Genomic DNA, 21,816 nt, shown 5'->3' on the forward strand with positions numbered 1-21,816 from the left:
AACGCCTTCTTCACGATCCTATTTACCTGCGACTCCGCTTTCAAGGAGCTATGAACCTGCAAGCAAGATCTCTTTGTTCAGCAACACTCCCTAGGACCTTACCATTAAATGTATAAGTCTTGCTAAAATTTGCTTTCCCAAAATGCAACACCTCGTATTTATCTAAATTAAACTCCCCCTTCCACTCCTCAGCCCATTAGCCCATCTGATCAGGATAAAAGAAGAAAAAAAATGACTGACAGTGCAAGGCAGGAAGACAGTAAATATGACCAAAAATGTTATCCTTTCCCTGCTTATGAACAGTGTCATTGGGAATGATCCATTGTATTGGCAAATGCTTAGCTCTATTTACCCAAAATAGGTACTGTCCATCAGCATTGATGTTATAAATAGTAGTGATTGTACTGCTTAACTGTCTTCATGTAGTTTATCACTTCTGACAAAGCAAGTAATGTCTAAAAAAATCTAATTTTAGAGGCATTGCAGTGTATTCCTGAGTAGTTCGAGAATTTCATTAGTAACAATATGAAAGATGCTGTCACCACAGAAATTGAATATATTTGAAATTATATCAGAGTATTTATGCAACTGTTTCCTATGTTCTGATTTTATTGATTCTTTAAATGACCTCACTTTGCTTTGATATTCTGGATCAGAACGAGTTAGAATCATCATAATTTATAGGAGAAAAGACTTTTGAACATTTATCACCCACACAAGACAATACCAGGGAAATATATGCACCATTTCAAGCTAAATTTCAAAAGGCATGAAAAACTGTTCTAATTGTTGACATGTTTCAGTTTAAAAGATCACAAATTGTTCTCAATTTGTCATTGTTGCAAATTTAAAAGAAACAATGCTATATTGCTTAGGATGTTTTAAATCTATACTGATTCAAACGTTTATTAAGAAACAAAGGAGAAGGCCCTTATTGCAGGTCATCGATGAAGTTGCAACGAATAAGAAAGTTAATATATCTACAAATCTGAATATGATATAGCTTCATATTTTATTCACAAGGAGATTGTAACTTTTTTTGTTCATGATGAAGGCATTGCTGGCTAGGTCAGCATTAGTTGTCCATCCCTAATCGCCCTTGAGAAAATTACAGTGAGCTGCCTTCTTGAACTCTGTAGTCTGTGAGGTGTATGGACACACAGAGTGCTGTTCGACAGGGGTTATTGGGATTTTTGTTTTCCCAGAAACAGTAAAGAAATGGCAAAACAGCTCCAAGTCAGGATGGTGAGTGGCTTGCAAGGGAATTTGCAGGCACTGGTTTTCCTATGCATCTGCTACCCTCATATCTTCCAGATGGCAAAATAGAGGGTTTGGAAGATGTTTTGCAAAGGAGCTTTGATGAATTGCTGCAGTGCAACTTGTAGATGGCATGCATTGCTGCTTTGGAGAAGGAAATAAAATAAATGAAGAAAGAAGTACATGTTGAAGGTGGGGGATAGTGTGCCATTCAAACATCTGCCTTGTTGGTTAGAATGGAGCTTCTTGAGTATTGTTGGAGTTGCATCCATTCAGGCAAGTGGAGATTTTTCCATCATAACTGACTTGCATCTTGGAGATGGTGAACAGCCACTGAGAGAGCCAGGAGATGACTTAGTTGTCTACATGGTGTCTATTCTTTCAAGATTCTTCTTGAATGTTAAGCAAAGATTAGTATCCAGATTCACAAACAGAAGCTGGAAATTAAATTCACCAAGAGCTTTGTCCATCACATGAAAGAGGAGGGGCATTACAAAACCAAAATGGCAATCTTATGTATTTGTGAACCTGCCTGGTGCCTGCCAGGACTGCTGGTTTTTCAATGTCTAGCGATGGCTAATTGGTTACAACTGTGAGCAAAATTAAGATTGCAGAAATAGCTTACACCTTTGAAAACATCAATGCATCCTCAATCCTATGCAGAGGGTAAGCCTCCTATGAGAATTTGTATTGAGTGCCGGATAATTCACATAGATTTTATGATTTTCTTCCTCACAAGGACAAGTGGGGAGGCATACAGACAATAACTCTGAGCTTTCACCTTACTCCCAAAGACTTCTGCAAACAGTCCCAGACTTTCTACCAATGGTGGAGTGGGATCAGGTGGTAATGAATCATTGCTGAACAGTTATCTTTATGCAAAATCCTGTGGCTTAATAGTTCACAATAGCCAATATCATCATCATCATCTCTACTGAAAGTTATCCCATATTTGCTGAGAGTAGAAACAAACTGCTTCCTCTAGATCTCCAACTTACCCATGTCAATTTTTGAAATGAAGTCAGTGATGTCTCCTCTAGTTGGTCCACTGCCCATGACAGTTAGAGATGACTGAAATGTTCCATCAATAACAATGATGGTGAAAAACAACAGCCTGATTCCCTGCTTTTCGAACAGTTCTAGGGTTAATAGACGTTGAGCATGCCACATACTCATAGCAGTCACCACACATGTTGTATAAGGACATCTGGATATCTCTTCACACTTTTAACCCCAGCACCAGAGGTATTCTCAATTTCCTTACCTTCACTGAAGTATTGATTGGGCCAGTCAGGGACTCCCAGAAATTCTTTGCAATGAAAAGTGTGATTGAAGACAGAAAGGGAGAGCACCAGAAACGTAACACGACATTCAAGCACACGGACAGCCGAAACTCATGATGGCAGGGATTCTTTACTCCACTGGCATAAAATCTTTACAACACGAAGGGAAATTAAGTTTAAACTCAAAAAGCAGACTATTCATATAGAATTAAGCCCGTAGCTCACACCTGGTTGAGGAAATCCATGTATCTCCCTTGTCCCTTACCTCAAAAAGAGGGTCAGCTCGTCCACTTGAGCTACCTGTTTATTGCCCTACCTCAACTTTTGCTGTTGGAGGCCCCATTACATTATGATACGGGGGGAGCTAACTGATGAAGCAGATGTAGATAACTGGGCCTAGGATACTCCCCTGAGGATCTCTTGCAGTGATGTCCTGGAGTGAGATGACTGACCTCCAACAATCACAGCCATCTTTCTTTATGCAAGATATGGCTCAACCAGTGGAGAATTTTCCTCCTGATTTTCATTGACTCCAGTTGTGTGGGCGCTTTGATTCCATACTTGGTCAAATGCTGCTTTGATGTCACTCTCACCTCACATCTGGAGTTAAGCTCTTTTGCAGTTAATAGAATGAAAAGGGGGAAGTAAAGAATGAGTGAAATAAGGGCATCAAGCAGTTTTGAATTCTGGGAAAAACTGAGTTAATGTAGAAGACTCTGATGAATCATAACCTGAGAACAAGGAAAGATATGTAGGGTGCCTTTTTTGGCACTTCAAAGTGAGAGTAGAAGTAAGGATAATATTGTAGCAGAATTGTTAAAACATCAACTACAAACTGATAGCACGTAATTTGCAGTTTTGAAATACATTAAATAGAATCCAGCAGAAAGAATCATGATATCTTTAATGTGCAAGTGCAAAATACAATCCAGCCATAATCTGTATTCTAATCTCAGGAAAAGTGTGTGAAAAAATTCAGAGACCTCGACTGCTGCCTTTGCTCTTTCAAACTCTTCCTCTGTTGAATGCTTTCGGGTCAGTAACGCACTTCCCCAGCGTTGTTCCTTGGTCATCCGAGTCTGTAAAGTGACAGTGAAACATAGTTTCTATTATAATGAAGAAAGCTGAACTAAAAAGGACTTAAGGGAAATCTTTTTTGTTTTTAAATTTCGTCTGGTTAAATGATCTGTCTTGTCAGTAAAACAACAATCCAGAATTACAAAGTTTTATACTATAAACAAAGTGTCTGACACACCTGATTAATGGTGTTAACCTGGCTAAAGATGAACTTAAAAGAAATCTGGGAGCAGTAACAAACTGATTATGTTCAGTGATTGTGGACCAGTCAACAAAGCCAATAGCATGCTCTAAACTGTCAGATCAGTCAAGTATAAAATAGACTTTCCTCTTCACTATACCTAGAGGATGCTCAGTTCTCAAGCATGGCAAAGAGGTAAAGGAAGCAAGGGCCAGTTAGATACAACTTCAGCTCTGCCATACAGTCCAGGATTCATGACGGTTCACTAAATGAGAGTGTTCAGTCTGCAAAAACGTTAGGTAGAGGCTCAAAGTTAGAAGGGAGAAAAGGTAAGAGAAAAAAAACAATGTCTGCAAGGGATGCCGAAGGGACTCTGCCACTGCGCAATGGAGGTTTGAATGGGTACATTAGTTTATGTCCATCAGAATTGCAGAGATGTGCTGCAGTGCGGCAGCAGCAATTAACATCCCAATTCCAGGAAGTGGGAGGACAACTGCAGGTCCCTTAAGCCTGCAGCTTCATAGCCAAACTATTCTCTTGTTCTCGGGGGTGTGAGGTCCTGTCAGGCAACTGCCCTGTGCCAGGAAGAAAATTTGGGCAAGGTGTAGTTGTACCAATGCCTTGCATAGTTGCAGTGAAACATCCCTACTCCTGTTCTCAAATCCTCTCACTGAAGACTACCATACCATTTGCCTTCTTCACTGCCTGCCACACCTGAATACTTAATTTCAGCGACTGGTGTAGAAGAACACTGATGTCACATTGCACCTTCCTCTTTTCCAATCTATCCCCATTTAGATAATCATCCGCCTGGTTGTTTTTGCTACCAAAGTGGATAACTGCACATTTATCCACATTACACTGCATCTGCCATGTATTTGCCCAATTACTTGTTGAAATCACACTGAAGCTTCTCTGCATCCACCTCACAGCTTACCCTCCCAACTAACTTTGTGACATCTATAAACTTGGAGAAATGATGCATTGTTTTCTTTTGTTAAATCATTAACATTTCATTCATAATTTTCCTAATTTTAATAATCCTGAAGTATCTGAACCCCTACGAAAGGGGTACATGAAATTCCCAACCATATCTGAGCCCCTCTAAATGGTCTCAGGATTTTATTCATTAGGATACATTACCTCTCCAAAAAGGTTCCTTGGCTATCCATATGAATGCACAAAGTTCAGATGCACTCTTAGCAGGTGTAATGTGCACACTCCAGGTTCAAACTATAGAGATGTCAAGATCCTATTTTCACTGAAGGCACCTTATTGTGTACATAACCAGTTGCTGTTTTTGTAAAACGTGTGCAAGTTCTCCACATTTAAAGTTGCCCAGTTTAATGTCATTTCACTTTAATCTCAGTAATTTATTTGTAGTGGACATCTCATTGAGCATGAGGTTTGTTATACTGTTCTTCAAGGTAGAACATTATAGTACTTGACCCAGTTGCCACTATTTTAGCACAACATCTCCCTTTCTGATTTTCAGCCTGTCTTGGTGCCATTCTGCTGCCAAAGACCTGCAGCAGGAACCAGTGAACACATGAGGATCACACATCAAGAATCATCGTAGAATCACAGAATCTCTACAGTGTGGAAACAGACACTTTGGCCCAACAAGTCCACACTGACCCTCCGAAGAGTATACCAACCAAACCCATTCCTCTGCCCTATTACTCTAGTCAGGGTAAATGTAATGCACCTAACCTACAGATCCTTGAACACGATGGGCAATTTAGCATGGCCAATTCACCTAACCTGCACATCTTTGGATTGTGGGAGGAAACTGGAGCATCTCATGGAAACCCACGCAGATACAGGGAGAATGTGCACACTGCATACGATAGTCGCCAAGGCTGGAACCTGCCTGACAGCATTCTCTTGAGAAGCTAACATTGCCCCAGAAGCCTCCACAGATACGACAGAGCTTTCACCCCAGGTAGCAATATGCCAGCCAATTCAGAGTGTGGCAGCTTCCCTTCTACCCTGTCAGCATGGATAAACTTGGCAACCACTCCTGGGCTCGAAGGATGCTGGCATGACTGAACTCAACATGTATCCTACCAGCAGCTACCCCTCCACTAGGCACCAGCTGTACTTAGCACCCCCTTTGGCATAGAGGCTGTCAGCAGATCTGAGCTTGGCTGGATCCCCTGTCTGAGGAAGTGCGCAAGACAGAGGAGCCCCCTGCAGCCATAAGGACCAGAGGCACAAGATGACTCTGGAAGTGGTGCCAACAAGAGGGGGCACTGCGGAGACTCAAATAGCACCACCAGGAAATGGTCACGACAAAGCCAAGAACAAACAATGGTCCCAGCCTGATGAACAAAGGGCCACTGATCCTGATCTCAATCAGTGGTCTCTCTCTCTCCAGGGTCAGAAGGCCTTTTAATGTCGAAGATGTAAATGTCATAAACATTATGTCCTTTCATAAGTATCAAAAGTCCTGAAAGGATCATTGTTCAATTTTCTTTTCCAGGAGCAAATATTTTAGCATTGTCACATGTTTTATTAATTCACTTTCCTTAATTCACAGTAATACATTCTACCTGTGCTGTTTGCACTTGGTCCAAATCTGTCGATGTTGAATGTAGTTCCAACGAATTTTTACCAGACGCAAGTTCAGATGGGATCTTATTTTCTGTTGACCTGAATAGAGAATATTATTTTCAATCCAAGATAGCACATCCATTCCTTATTGTGCAATGAAAGTGCAACCATAATTGGTTCAGTATTTCCAGCAGACACTTGCTATTAGATCAGCTAAAAGCTTAATAGAAAAGAGGATCACAGACAATTGTGGAAGTAATGAGAAAAGCTCTTTCAGTTCTGTGAAGAGTCAGAGAACTGTCTCAAGGATGTTCAAGAATTGATTACACAGGAAGATGAATTTAAATCAACTTGGAAACTAATTATCAGTTGGGACATGCAGGGATTGGGAGTTGGGTCCACTACACTTTACTATTTTTATGGATAATCTGGACGTCAATGTGTGGGCATGATCTGTAAATTTGCAGGTGATACTAAGACTTGTGTGAATATATTTTCCTCGCTTGCAGAATGTTTTCCCCATCTTCAATTGCCTCTGAGTCACCTTTTAGATCCACCACACACCGTGTGGTGAAAATATATTAAAAGCTGTATGAGAGGGAGTTACAGGATTTTAAAAGTCAGGATGTTGGGTGACTTATAGGCAAGTTTGGAGATGGTGATGTTTTCATGCACCTGTTGCCCTTGCTCACAGGTTTGAAGGGATTATGTCAAAAAGCCTTGGCCATTAGCTGTGGTGCATTTTGAAGTGTTATGCATTGGAGCTATGGTTCACCAGTGGAGAATGAAGTGACCTGCACTCACCCAGAAAAGTGAAAATGATTGTACTAAATTCCTGAATTATGCCTGATAGAAAGGCTTTGGGGAGTCTGGGGTGGGGATAACCATTCACTGTGGAAAAAAAAAAATCTGATTTGCTTTAGTAGCCACATTATATATGTTTAGTTAGATTGGTTTAGTTAAGTCTCTGGTTAATATTGACTCCCAGATATTGATGGAGTGGGATTTCCATGAAAGTAATTCACTGAATGTCAAGGGAAAGTGGTTAAACACTCTCTTGTTGGAGATAGTCCTTGATTGAAATCCACCCCGAAGGTCATGCCCCCTCTTTACCCATATCCATCGTTACTTGAACCTAGATCCACATTTCTTCATAGAAGCTCGTGATTCAGGACTTTTTTTGGAGTTCATTTTTTGGGGTAGTATGGCTGCCCATGGTGCTAGCAGTGGCCACTGCTCCCAACTGGTGCTATCGGGCTTAAAGAGCTGCTGGCCATTGATAGTTGGCATCTCTGTCCAAAGAGAAAGAGCAAATGTCTCATCTTAAAGTTCATAATGCTGCTACCAGAATTAAATTGCTGTAAGGCAGACTTCAGTATCATGGGCCCATAACATTTTAGCCAGGGAGGCAAGAAGCATAGTGCACTGGAATATCCAGGCTATAACTTCTTGGAAAACTATACTAAATTTGGAGAAGTCCAGTATTATGTATGTAAGTAAGGCAGATGCTCAATATTCATACAGCATTCTGAGAAAATCACTCACGTTGAAGAAAAAAAAATCTAGATTTTCTAGCAAAAGTACAGTGAAGCAATAGCTAGAGAAAACATTATTCTTGGCAGATTGTTCCAGTTGAATTAACTAGGAGAGGCTGAAGGGTCACAGTTTTAATTTTATAAGACCAGATCTAGGCTAGATGTCAGGTGGTGTTTTTATTTGGCCATAAGATATTGTGGAACAGGTAGTTTCCTGTAATGGATGCTGGTTACTGAACAGGGACGAAAATGTTTCTGGTGTAATGGAAACCTGGAACCCTATCCTACAAATGGTTGTGGGAAACAGAGTCAATTGCAATGTTTAAGACGAAGTTCAACAGATTTTTGTTAGGTAAAAGTATCAAGAGATATGAAATTATGGCTAATAAATTAATTAATAATTGAAAAGATTCACAAGCTTTAAGTGAAGAAATGTCTCCTCATTTAATCCTAAATTATTGACTCCTTATTCTGAGTGTGCCCCCTTTTCCTAGATCCTCCCATTTGCGAAAATATTGTTTACTGTCCCGTGTCAAATCTTTTCATAACCTTAAATGTTTCAATGAGATCGCCTCTCACTTTTCTAAACTCTGGGCAATACAGACCTAATTTCACTATTGCATTGAGTGGTGAAATTGGGCTACTTCTGCATTTGATGGCATATCAATAAAATTATATGATGGGTGTTTCATGTATCAATTTAATTTTAATCATACTGTAATTGTGTTTTTCAAATACTGATTTCAACAAAAGGGAAGAGGTTTATTACATTGAGACAGGTCTTGTTCCACAGATCACAAAATGCGTTCTACTGTGTGAAGGACAATTCACAAAAAGGACAACCTATTGGTCTGGAGAATTCTGCCATTCAGTTTTTAGATGGAATAGGAACTCTGGGAGCGATTACTCCCATTGATTAATTCTCAATTGTTTTAAGAAATTACCGAACAGGACTGCAAGTATTTTATAAGATTTTGTTGAAATCAGAACTTCTCTGCACAACTTAACTCAGTTTCTGTATTTACGCATTGATAATCACAAGAAAGAAAGCTCATTTCATTGGATCGTGGACTATTACTGAGATGCCATCTTGCATTATATTTTTACAGTTTTAAAAATTTTAAGATAAGTTATGAGGAAAGTAACGGGAATATTGTTTATGAAGTTGAAAATGGAAAGCTTTTACTAGCAATGAAAGAGAAAAATGAAGAAGCATGATGTGTGGAGAAATCAGTAGAATACCAGCCCATGTGCAGATTGCCACTACAACACTGATTAATATACAAATTACTTTTTACCATAAGAACTCCTGTGAGGTAGTTCTGTTGGAGCGTCTCCTTTCTGGTACCCATTGATCCTCAGGGGTTTTAGCACTTTGTAGATTTACTTCTTCCCATTTCTCTAAGTGTGGAGGCATACTGACTAAAAGTGGAGAAGAAAATTTGTTATTCATGAGAAGAAAATTAAATACTGTATTTAGTTTTTATTGTGCTCCCGATTAAAATATAAATTCTGCAGGCAGCAGGTAAAACACAGATCTTTTTGAACCTTAAGTAAAGAGTTGGAGCTTCTATTAATTTTGAATAAAAATGACTTCCCTACGAATTAAAGATGAGACAAAAGATTACTTCCAATTATAATTTATTGATGGTCTACTGAACAAAGTTGCTGATGTAAGGGGTTTTAGGAATCCACTGGTCTTCTGAAATTTCTATATTTTACATTAAATTTGCATTCAGAACTTCCTTTCTGTCATTTCATTAGACAGCCATTAAGACTTTTGTTAGTAACCATCACGTTTCATTTATATGATCCTTGATAGAAAACCACTTAAACTTTATTGTGACAGAAAATCTCCAACGCTGTAATTATGGATGTGCTAAACAAAAGGTCAGTACAAATTGGGTCATCTGATTCATAATTTGATTCTAACAATCAGCTTTAGTTGTCCGCATCAGATGTATTGCCTAGTTTTTACTTAGTCCTCAAAATCTTGCAAAGCATAATAGTCTGGGAAGGATGAATGAATGGTAAAAACCAATGTTTTTGAGAGCCTTTCATGTGTCCCAGACGTCTTAAAATGCTTCACAACCAAATGTGGATACACCTACAGCACATGGACTGTAGTGGTTCATGTACCTTCTCAAGGGCAATTAGGGTCAGAAAGTAAATACTGGCCAGACAACAATGTGTGAATAAAATAAATTATCTTTAATGTATGGTTGCTTTGTTTTATACAGCTGCTAGTAAGACAATATGAAATTATATAAATATTAGTTTACTTATACTGGTCATGGTGATGGAGGGATGAGAGATTGTCAGAGTACTTGGAAAGCTCCTTTCTGTTCATAAAGTAACGCTGGGGTTTAACTGATCCAATAGCCTAGACATATTGGGCTAAATAGCAGAATTTATCTTGTAAAGATTTTGTAGTCTGAATTATGTAGCATTGAAGTATCAATCAATGTTCATTCTTAAGATCCTCTCAACAATGCTAGAACTGATCTTTTCTGATACTCAATTAGTAATTACTGACTCTGGGAAGGGAGAATGAGGAACTAGCATCCAATTATACCTTTTCCATAAAAGCATATTTCTTGACATTCAGCACTAATATTAGGTGCAAAAAAATCAGCTTCATTGACTACTCTATCCTTAATACGATACAGAAGACAGATTGGAAAATGGGGAACCTAAAAAGGGAAATGAAATATGGTGAAACATGCATAAGATGTAAAAAGGAGAAAGTGAGGGCTGCAGATGCTGGAGATCAGAGCTGAAAATGTGTTGCTGGAAAAGTGCAGCAGGTCAGGCAGCATCCAAGGAACAGGAGAATCGACGTTTCGGGCATAAGCCTGAAGAAGGGCTTATGCCCGAAACGTCGATTCTCCTGTTTCTTGGATGCTGACTGACCTGCTGCGCTTTTCCAACAACACATTTTCAGATAAGATGTAAAAAGGCAAGCAACCATAAAACTGTATTATTATAGCAATAAGTAACTGACAAAAAATCCCTATAAGGACTTTAATGAAGAAAGATATAATATGCTCACTCTTAAAGTCTCTGGTCACACAGTTTTTGCCACCAATACTTGCTTTAATGCTTAAAGAACACATGCATCTCAAATGGCAATGAACCATTTATCTTAATTGAATTTAGATTTGTTCTGCAAAGCATTTTCTACAACATAAGAACAATATCATAACGTTTACATAGTTGTAACTTGTATTGCAAATGATTGTTGAAAGAGGGTAGAAGTAGCAATGTTAACAGTAAGTTGCATTCAATTCTTCAGAAAAAGTCAAAATTAGAATCAAAATGATTTTACAATAAGAATGGGCAATGCTACAAAAAGTAATTTAATCACCTACCTGACCTTTAGCTTCTTAATAAAAACCTGAATAGAAAATGTTTTCACTGGAACAGACAATGAGTTTTTTAAAATCCCCACTTTCATACTGAAATAAGACTTTTTAATGATTATGTGGAAAAGGTGTCTTAGTACCTTTTGTGGATTATGTAATTGAGGTCAAACGCATAGGAAGATTAAATGTTTATTTGCGAAAATAAAAATCAGAAAGAAACAGTAGGTATTTAACAGAGCCACCTAAAATGAAGTAGAAATTGGTTCATATTATGTCTATTTTCAAATTGGAAAGCTGGCCAAAATAAATCTACTTTGGGGCATCAGTGTTAGCCTAGACAGGGCCACTTCATGGTTTGGAGACGTTTTAATGGATGTATATGTGCTAATTGAGGTCTTTAGATCTGTGAAAGGTGACTCTAATTTGTTTATGCTGTGCTGAGCAGATACTAATCTGAATTTTTCAGTTGCCAATTATGTTCCTGACTCCACAGTAGTGCTAAACATCTCAGCTCCTTTGTCCACCTTATGTAAAATACAGGGGTGTAAATACAGGGTGGCATGGTGACTCGGTGGTTAGCGTTTCTGCCACCCTCGGGTGACTGACTGTGTGGAGTCTGCACATTGTCCCTGTGTCTGCATGGGTTTCCTCTGGATGCTCCAGTTTCCTCCCTTAGTCCAAACATGTGCAAAGTAAGTGGGGATAAATTGCCCAAAGTGTGTAAAATGCAGGGTTACACAGATCAGGTGAGGAGGTGGGATGATCTTTGGACAGTTGTTGTGTACTTACTGGGCCAAATGGCCTTCTTCCACACTGTTTGGATTCTATGATTCTACAAACAGAGGCATGACAGGCTCCAACAGCTAGTACATAAATGTTCACGAGACCTAGGCTACATGAACAGTTTCAAAATAAGAGGTCTTCCACTTAAGAAAGGGAAAAGGAATTTCTCCTCTCTGAAGTCCATCAATCTTTGAGGCGGAGAGTTCTAGGGAACAGTGGAGACTAGGATGTTTATGTATTCAAGACTAGGTTAAATCTATTTTTTCTCTAAAAGGGTGTCAAAGGATATGTGGGAGTGAGGAGGAAGTGGGGAAGAGGAGATCAGTCATAATCTTAAACAACAGGCCCAAAGAGTCATATGACCTCCTGCTTCTAATTTTCATTTTTCTCATTTACCTTCCCTTGGCTCCACCAAATGTAATGTTGAGGTCCTTTGTCATCAATGTTATTTTAATCAGCTAAACAGACACTGATCAGCCCACCTACTATGAGGAGCTAATCACATGACGTTGGCCACATTGAAACTCCATTTCAGGTTGTACATCCTTCTTTCCTTTCAATGGGATCTTGAAAATTCATATAAAACATTAGTGATCAATAAGAGCAAATCTAAAAATAAAAACCCATCAGAAATAGTTCTTTTTCATAAAACCAAGCATTTGGCTTTTAACATTTAGGGATATGCCTGAAAAAAAAAACCTCAGGCTGCAAGTCAAAGTTGTGTGAACCTGTCCAATTGCTTAATTATATGTTGGATAATACATCACACACTGGAGTGATTCTTACACTCCTCCACTGGTGGGTTTGAAGGCCATGTTGAATCCAGTTGGTTGCCTGCCTGGTATTTTACCCACCTACTCCACACTACCCAAGCATGCACATATTGCATCTGAGCTAGATTGTTTTTTTTCACACATCTAATAATGCATAATGGTTTTTCTATTGACTTTGAGAAATACTAAGTTCTCTGGCTTTCTTATCATTCTCTTTTATGAATTGCCATATGAACATGTACTAATGGTGGCCACAGTCTGCTTCACTGGAGATGGTTCACATATTTCATTTCAGTGTGAGGTTACTGAGGCCTTTGCACGTTTCCCATAATAAATAAAACATGAAATGTTGACAAAGTTGTGAGTGAAATTAATCACATCAATGGATGAAGAAACATTAACAATCCATCATGACTACTCCTAAATAGAGTGCATTTCCTATTGGAATGCATTCAGCAGGGGAGTCCATGTCAATCTTTCTAAATTGAAAATGGTTAATCATGAAAGAGAGTGGAAGACTGCTATTTTTGAGTAATACAAGGCATTATACATTGCATCTAAAGATGTTTTTTTCCTCCTGGGCTGACACCATAATGTTGGTCATAGAGTCATAGAGATGTACTGCATGGAAACAGATGCTTCGGTCCAACTCGTCCATGCAGAATGTCAATGAGGATAAACAGATATCAACTTTGGACATACAGATATGAGGTGATTAAATTTCTAGGAAAAGCAAAGGGATAGCCAGTAGCATACCAGAATATTTGCTGGAACCTTTCATGGAGGCAGTGACCTTAAACCACTGGCTGAAAAATCTGCCTCTGCTGTCATGATCAGATTTTGTAATTGTCAGGTTGTTACCTGCCTGAAGTAGTGGCTTCTGCCCCAACAGGGGAGGATGCATAACCAAGAACGTGCAAAATATACGGAACATTAGCTATTGCACTACACTCACTAAAAAAACATGAAATGTATATCTATCATAAATTGAAAACTGATTATAAGTTCACATGAATACAAAACAATCTCAGTCAAGTTATTCTAAAAACAAATATGATGTGTCATTTTTTAATATATTTGAACATTAATCTTGTTGACGTTTTGTTATAAAGAAAAAAACTTCATTTCAAAAATCCCTACACTAAAACCCTGCAGATGATGGAAATCTAAAACAAATTCAAACTGTTTTGGAAACCGTAGCAGGTTAGACAAATTTGCAAATAGGAAAGACAAGTTAACAAATAGGTCACTGTTAAAATTAAATGTAGCACTCTTGTAAGGATGATGGATTCTGTATTACTTCTTTCTTATCTAATGAAAATTGAAATTTGTATAAAATGTTAATAATGGCAGAAAATTTTAAAATTATATTAACATCTACAGAGTAAAATTAAACACTTCAGGATTCATTCAATTCATACCAGTATCCAGTGATGGTCTCGGTGAGGTTTTGACATTCTGAATATTTTGTTCAACTTCCACTTTGATTAGCTCAGTGTCGTCTTGCTCTTTTCTAAAGGAAGCAGATTTAGCTGCTTCATTTCTTGATGGAACATCGGATTTCTTTGTCTTATTACTGCTCGTCATAGCTGGCTCCGTAAGGTCCAAAAGATCCAAAGCTGGTGACAAAACTATAATATTAAATGGTGTTATTAGAAGTAAATGAGCAATAAGGTAACCTTATTAAACTTTATTTACGTTGAGTTTCTTTTTATATAAACATTTTGATGAGAGCATCAGAGTTAATATTTATAGGAGTAATTTTCTGCCTTTGCATTCCCTGTACTGATCTTTACTTGTCAGTAAGATGTATTGTAACTTCAGGCACATTTTATACACAATTATTATTTGAAACAATGGAAAACTCTGTACAGTCTGATATTTGAATATAATTAGTGAACGAGATTCCTCAACAACACAATGAGGTAGGGACAGGTTCAGCTATCAGCAGTTGCTACATGAAAATGTGGATCAATTATTGGTGTTTTAATATTCTGGATACAGGCGAGTCACTTCTAATTAAATTCAATAATGAATACTAATTGTGATTCTGTGATAGCACTCTCCTAATGAGGAAGCTGTGCCCAGAAGGACTGTGGGACTGAGAAAAGATTCTAACTTTGCAACCTGAATTCTTCAACCTATTTCCTATAATTCCAGATTCCCCAGATCATCAAAATGCTTCTCATGCTTGAAGAAAACAAGTTGGTGTTACATTAAGTTGGTCTTCTGATTGGTTGCAGAAGAGCATACTTCAAATATAATTTCATGCTTACTAATTTCTGTAGTATTAACCACAATGATATTGCTTTTATCTTAATTGCAACAAGGGTCTACTGCAAATCTGTAGAACATTAATAATGTTTATTGAAATATCCCAGTTGCAAGTTATCTAATTCTTTATCTTCTCCCTTAGTTTTGTCAATTACTTTGAGGGAAAAGGCTAAAAATTGTATTTCTCATTTTCAAAGGTTAGGGTTCCAATTTGATATTAGAAAGTCCAGTTGAGGCAGGCAGGCGGTTTGGAAATTTTGTGCTGTCCCCTCATTCAAAGGATCATGACATTCAGCTGAAGTGTGACACATGTCACTAACTAGCTGAACGGTCAACAGGAGGCACAGCAATATGCATGGCGAGCACAGGCTTCAGCTATCAGCACATCTTAAAGGCAAGCTTCCCTTGTTAAAGAGGAACTATGTTTAGTACACAAGATACTGCTGACTGCCTTTAGTGAAGATGGCTCCAAGGAAAAGGAGGCCAAATGGTGCAACAAGATGAGAGAGATGGATACTAACAAGTGTTAACAGTTGGACCTAACTGAAAGCAGAGCCAAATTTTGATGGCGAGTATTAACTGGTTTCAATTCATATTTGATAACTGAGTTCACGTTGAAATTGGTTTGGCCATATTCTGAAGCTTGAGAACTTGTTGAAAGAGGTGTTTGAAGGAGGTGGCTTGAGATTTAGACAAGAGGAAAGAGAGAATGATGGCGTTAGATAAGTAGAACTTGAAAATATGAGAGACTACGAGCAACTAAAAAGAGAAAAGTGCAAGACCATGAAGCGTGGCACTAAAATAACACGATAGCAGAGGTTACCAAGCTATCTTTTGTGTTTGTTTTGCCAGGCATCTAGCGCATATAAACAATTAATAATTTGCTGATTAATTTTAAGAGTTATTGAGACTAGATAGTGAAGGGGACCACATAGTGAAAGGGACTGTCGGAGAATGCAGCAGAATATAGATAGATTGGAGAGTTGGGCAGAGAAATAGAAGATGGAGTTCACCCGGGTAAATACGAAATGATGCATTTTGGAAGATCCAATTCAAAAGTGAACTATACAGTAAATGGAAAAGCCTTGGGGAAAATTGAAGTACAGAAAGATCTGGGTGTTCAGGTTGATTGTACCCTGAAAGTGGCAACATAGGTCGATTAGCGTGGTCAAGAAGGCATACAGCATGCTTTCCTTCATCATATGGGGTATTAAGTATAAGAGTTGGCAGATCATGTTATATTTGTATAGGTCTTTGGTTCGGCCACATTTGGAATTCTGCATACAGTTCTGGTCACCACATTCCCAAAAGGATGTGGATGCTTTGGAGAGGGTGCAGAGGAGTTTCACCAGGGTATTACCTGGTATGGAGGGTTCGAGCTATGAAAAGAGGTTGAGTAGATGAGGAATATTTTCATGAGAAAGGCAGAGGTTGAGGGGGGAACCTGTTTAAGACCGACAAAATCATGAGGGGTAATAGACAGAGTAGATAGCAAGAAGCTTTTTCCCAGAGTGGGGGACTCAATTACTAGGGGTCACGAGTTCAAGGTGAGAGGGGAAAAGTTTAAGGGTGCTATGCCTGGAACGCGTTGCCAGTGGAGGTGGTAGCGGCGGGCACGATAGACACGCTTGAATGGTTCAGGTGTCTGCACCCTTTTTACAACAGTTCATCAGGATTAAATATTTTCCAGTCAGCTTTAGTTGTAACTGTTATATGGACCGAATATAAATACATTTGTTTTATATTTTTACATTATGCATTGTGTAGTAAAAGTAACTTGAGTTTATTATTTATGCGCTTTATATTTTCAAAGGTATTTTATATCTTCAAAGCTAATGGAAAGAAAAATGAGACAAGGTGTATTTTGATCAGCTAATCCCCAACTGCTTGTTTTGGACTTTTATCTAAGCTGAATTTTACCCCAGCTTGTTTCTACGATTGTAGGCTTTAGAACAAGGATACGAGATTAAATGCAAGAGATCGAAAGCAGACAGAAGTAGAACAATTACACAGAAGGCTAAGAGGCTGAAAATACCTTATATATTACTAACTATGTGGGATTTACGTGAAAGAATAGAAGTCACTTCTTTTCTTTCTTAAGAGGGGAACAAGGATGTGGAATGCACAAACAGAATTAGTGATTGAAAAGGAGACTATACCAACATTTAAAAATAGATTATGGGTGACTGAAGGCAAAGGGAATAAAATGAAAAAAGGGATAGTGTGGGCACAGGAGATTGAGATTGCTTTACGTGTGAGATGAACATCAACACAAGTCAGTTAGTTTGAATGCCCTGTTCTGCTGAACAGTGATATTAGACTGAGACGTTAACTGTATCTCTCACAACAGATGTTGCCAGACCTGCTGAGCTTTTCCAGTATTTTCTGTTCTTATATTTGCTGAATGCCCTGTTAGCAATTTCTTTACAATTTATTTTTAAATACACTATTCTATGGTCAAATTACGTTATAAACAAAGACACAAACTTTCAATAATTGAGGACTAATGGTGTAAAAATCACAATGATCATAGCATAACATTACAGAGACTTTCTAATTTCACAACATTTCATTCTAATTTCTGTAAATAACATCTAATATTATTGCATATTGACACTAAATAAATCAGAATTTCTCTGGACTGTTAATGACAAAAAAAAACTTTTAAATAATTATCAAGGTAAGTTTTTTTTCTTTGAAACACTCAGGCTAATGTTCACCTGCTGTGTTTGATGTTGGTGTACGTGAAACTCTATCGGCTTTTGCTTCAAGTAGAAAATCATCAATCGAGGGGCTCAGGAGGGGTCGACTCTCCTGTTGTTCATTCACCAGCTAAAATTATAAATAAAAGAAGTCATAAGAGGAGGATGAAAGGGAGGCCTCAAATTATATTAAAAAAAAAACAACTTGCAATGAAATGTCAATACTTAAAGACAGCCAATTTGAACAAAAGCCTTGGTTCCATTGCCTTTAGAAATGTTTAGCTTCAAACCAACTAGGTTAAATATTTAATCAATGTTGCTCAACAGAACTTTAAACATTGCTACACATTCTTTGGTTCAAGCTATATTCTATTTCTTAAACAAAAGGCATTTTTCCAATAGCATGTGATGAATGTAATATTGTAGTCAGTATTATTAAAACAAATATAACTGAAGCCTCATTTAAACAAAACATAGTGAACCGTCAGTCAGAGTGAATGGTTGAACTAGAGGAAGGAAAAATCTATCTAAAATTGATATACCCTCTGGTGAATTGCAACATCCAAGTAAGTTTTGTCAGTTTGAAGTGATGCTCAGTGATTTGTTATATTGGCTGACACAAAAGAGAGACACATCGAGACAGGCACATTGGAAGTACTTTCTAATGTTGGAATAGGAATTACATAGAACAAGGATGGAAAATATTAATGAAGAACAAAGTTGATTTTGGTTTTATCAGTTTAATTTGTCCCCTGTGTCATCACACAGAGACAAAAATACACAACTGAATATTAATCAACGAACAGGTTATCTTAATTATCTGCAGTTTAATTGTTCTCTATTTCAAGTTATTTTCTTCTTTACCCTCTACTATTTAACTTGAAACTTAAAAATATTTTCAAGCACATTTAACATCTTCATAATTAGTTTGTACAAATTCATGTTTATCTTTGTCTTTAACAAATTTTTAAATGATGTAACCATCCTTCAACCTCAAAAGGACACCTCCTGATTGAAATTTCTATTTCCTGCTTCAGCCTTTTATTAAACCTACTTTTTGGGCAAAGTTTTTTATTTTTTTAAGTGGGGAAGGGAATAAGCAGCTTGAGGCTAAGGCAAAAATATTGACAGATTTCAAATGAAGTAGTGAAGTAGAAGTAACGGGATTCACATTGGGAGGTAAAACCACATTAGTGAAAGGATTGAGAGGGGCCTGTATTTTTCTAATCAACCTATTCAGAGATGTTAATACACACAGGTGAAACTTTAAGCTTGGCCTCTGGTCCAGGGGTAGCGATGGTACTGCTGCTCCACAAGATGGAGAAAGTGAGGATCGCAGATGCTGGAGATCAGAGTTGACATTGTGGTGCTCTAAAAGCACAGCAAGTCAGGCAGCATCCAAGGAGCAGGAGAATCGGGCATTAGCCTTATATCATAAGCCTTATGTTCAAAACATCAATTCTCCTGCTCCTCGAATTCCACTTGACTTGCTGTCCTTTTCCAGCACCACACTCTCTGCTCCACAAGATGGCCTGTTCATCAAGTGATTGAGCAAGTTGCAAAATGTGTGGCTGAGAATACGGAGAGCTGAAAGGGATACTGTTACTTGATGCTATGCAGTTCTTCTGGGAGTGGTGGCCTGGTTCCTGGTTACACTGTACCTGTGGCACTATGCTCTAGTTCTTGGGAATTGTAATCTAATGTTTTGTTTCAGAATGTTAGGCCTTAAAGGCAGATTGGCTGGTGAATGGTGCGTTATAATTTATGGTGTTCTTAAACCTCAACGATTCTGCTTTCACCACACTATTGTGTAAGGAATTCTGTATTGTAAGCAATCACGGCACTAAAAAGCTTTTCCATACGATGCCATTTTTCTTTTGCCAATTCCTTTAAAGTTGTCTTCACTGGTTCTCAATACTTCTATTAATTGGGGCAGTTTCTCTTTATTCACACTGTTTGGATCTGTCATGATTATGAACATCTCCATCAAATCTTCTCGCAACCTGTTCTCTAATAGACTGAAGCTCCTTCTGCAATTTTTAACTCCCTTATAGATCCTCTGAAAGTTTGGTTGTTCTTTGCCATGTGAAGATGGTTTTCAGGCCTGGTTGAACATTTAAAATCAAAACCCATTTTTTCACCTGTTTTGACAGGATGCATGTTGCCCCTTGCTATGACCATCTGAGAAAGGTAAAATGGCACCACTTTGTGCAATCTCCTCACTGGAAGTTTACCTTTTTTTGCATGTTTTATACATCTCTCTGGTTAAAAATATACTTAAATATTTTTGCTATGAGTAACAAGGAGCTAATCAAAGAGCTTTTCTTGATTGTTATTTATTAATTATTAAATCTGAGGAAAATAATAAAACATGCACATCATACTTTCTTCGTGCAGTTACTCGGGCCCCACATACAGACATACATGTACAAAGTTAAAGGGAAATAATATCCTATGCCAAGGATGATTAAAAATATATAATTTAGAGTCCTTCACAAGTCTTTGAGGTGTATTTTTAATGTGAGACTAATGTTGCTAGCTGGTTTCTTGAATAAAGTAAATTGCAGCAAATCTTGTAGTTATTCAAGTTCTCAGCGTCTTGAAGTTTCGCAGTAATTGCTTTTGTGGGAACTGGGTGCCAACTTCTTCAGAGAAACAAAATGGAGATTACAACTTCACTTTAATCACCTGCTCAAAGAACTAAAAGAACCTCCCTTGGAATTCTGGTCTCAGTATACATTTCCAACAGGATCTTGGGGTGGATTTGTCCATGGCAGCCGTTGTTAAAACATCTGGGACTTTGTATTGGTTGACCATTCTGAAGAAGGGTCACTGGGCCTGAAACATTAACTCTGCTTTCTCTCCACAGATGCTGCCAGACCTGCTGAGACTTGCCAGCAATTTCTGTTTTTTGTTGCACTTGTTAATGTCTTCTTGATATTGTGGTATTTTGATTTGTGCAATCCTGCCTGTTAACCCATTATGGGAACAATCCATTCTTACAAAAAGTTTCAATGCTCCATTCTCAGATTTCACTTGTTATCCATTGATAGTGACGGGAATTTGAGGTTGGGAGCTGTGCAGAAGGCAGAGTTTCAATCTCCTCTTTGCATTAACTTTCAGACTGAAGTCTTTGCTCAAGTTGAGAAGTTTTGTTAGCTTATAGACACATTTGAAGATTGGATTGTGTGTTACACAATACAGATGGTAGATTTTAATGGACAGGTAACTCCTTGGATATTCTTTTCAGGATAGTGTAGTCAGTCCCAGTCATTATTTCTACATACCGGAGAGTTGTCTACTTTCACAAACCTTGCAAAAAACTTTCAGGTGACTTTGCAGGCCATTTTAAAATGTCCCAGTTCATTTTTAATTTATTCACTTTTCCCACAATCCCAAGGTCCAGGATGTTTAATTTTGTTAATGAAACTTCAAAGATTAATTGACCATATTTTATCATCATATGCTTTAAGGAGTACAGATTAGGCCATGGTTGGATATAGCATGCGCGATCCAACCATTTAGCATTGAAAATTGAAAATGGGTATCCATAATGTGTAGATTTAATTTACTCAGATTAAGTTGTTCTGATCTGAAGTGCAGTACTTTAAAGGATGGTGGACGTGGATTATAAGAATAGTAGATCAGATAATAGGTAAAGGGGAAAGACTATGGAGAGCTATGGGGAAAGAACCGGGAAATGGGACAAACTGGATGGCTCTGCCTTGGGCATGATGGCCAGATCATCTCCTGTGTTGTATAACTCCATGATTATTCATTGTGACATGCTCTGGGGGACTTAATTGGAAAGTCCATGCTAATGAATTAAAGTATTTAATCATCAAAAAGAATAAGTAACAGATGAAACTAACTAGATGATGGATTAATGGGTTATCATTTTGCCTTTATTAAAACTGTCCATAATTGTCCAGAAACAGCTACATCTTAGTAGTTAATGCAGAGTTGAAAAATTAACATTGTAGCAGCTGCTCTTCTCTGGAATTTTCCAGACCCACTCAGAGATTTTAGA

General features: G+C 38.0%; 1 protein-coding gene across 4 annotated transcripts in view; it reads right to left on the bottom strand.

Moving 5' to 3' along the window:
* Window positions 1-21,816, bottom strand: part of pex5la (peroxisomal biogenesis factor 5-like a) — a 165,927-nt gene that overhangs the window by 40,012 nt on the left and 104,099 nt on the right. For 3 of the 4 annotated variants that reach the window (XM_043702244.1, XM_043702241.1, XM_043702243.1), the window contains 5 exons: window positions 17,805-17,916; window positions 14,232-14,441; window positions 9,188-9,311; window positions 6,354-6,453; window positions 3,524-3,619 (listed from right to left, as the gene is read on the bottom strand). In XM_043702244.1, coding sequence (XP_043558179.1) covers window positions 3,524-3,619; window positions 6,354-6,453; window positions 9,188-9,311; window positions 14,232-14,441; window positions 17,805-17,916 — 642 coding nt within the window. The remainder of the gene's footprint in view (window positions 1-3,523; window positions 3,620-6,353; window positions 6,454-9,187; window positions 9,312-14,231; window positions 14,442-17,804; window positions 17,917-21,816) is intronic. The other variant, XM_043702242.1, reaches the window with a different exon arrangement.

The sequence above is a fragment of the Chiloscyllium plagiosum genome, chromosome 13 (genome assembly GCF_004010195.1).
Source record: "Chiloscyllium plagiosum isolate BGI_BamShark_2017 chromosome 13, ASM401019v2, whole genome shotgun sequence".
In the NCBI taxonomy this organism is placed as follows: domain Eukaryota; kingdom Metazoa; phylum Chordata; class Chondrichthyes; order Orectolobiformes; family Hemiscylliidae; genus Chiloscyllium; species Chiloscyllium plagiosum.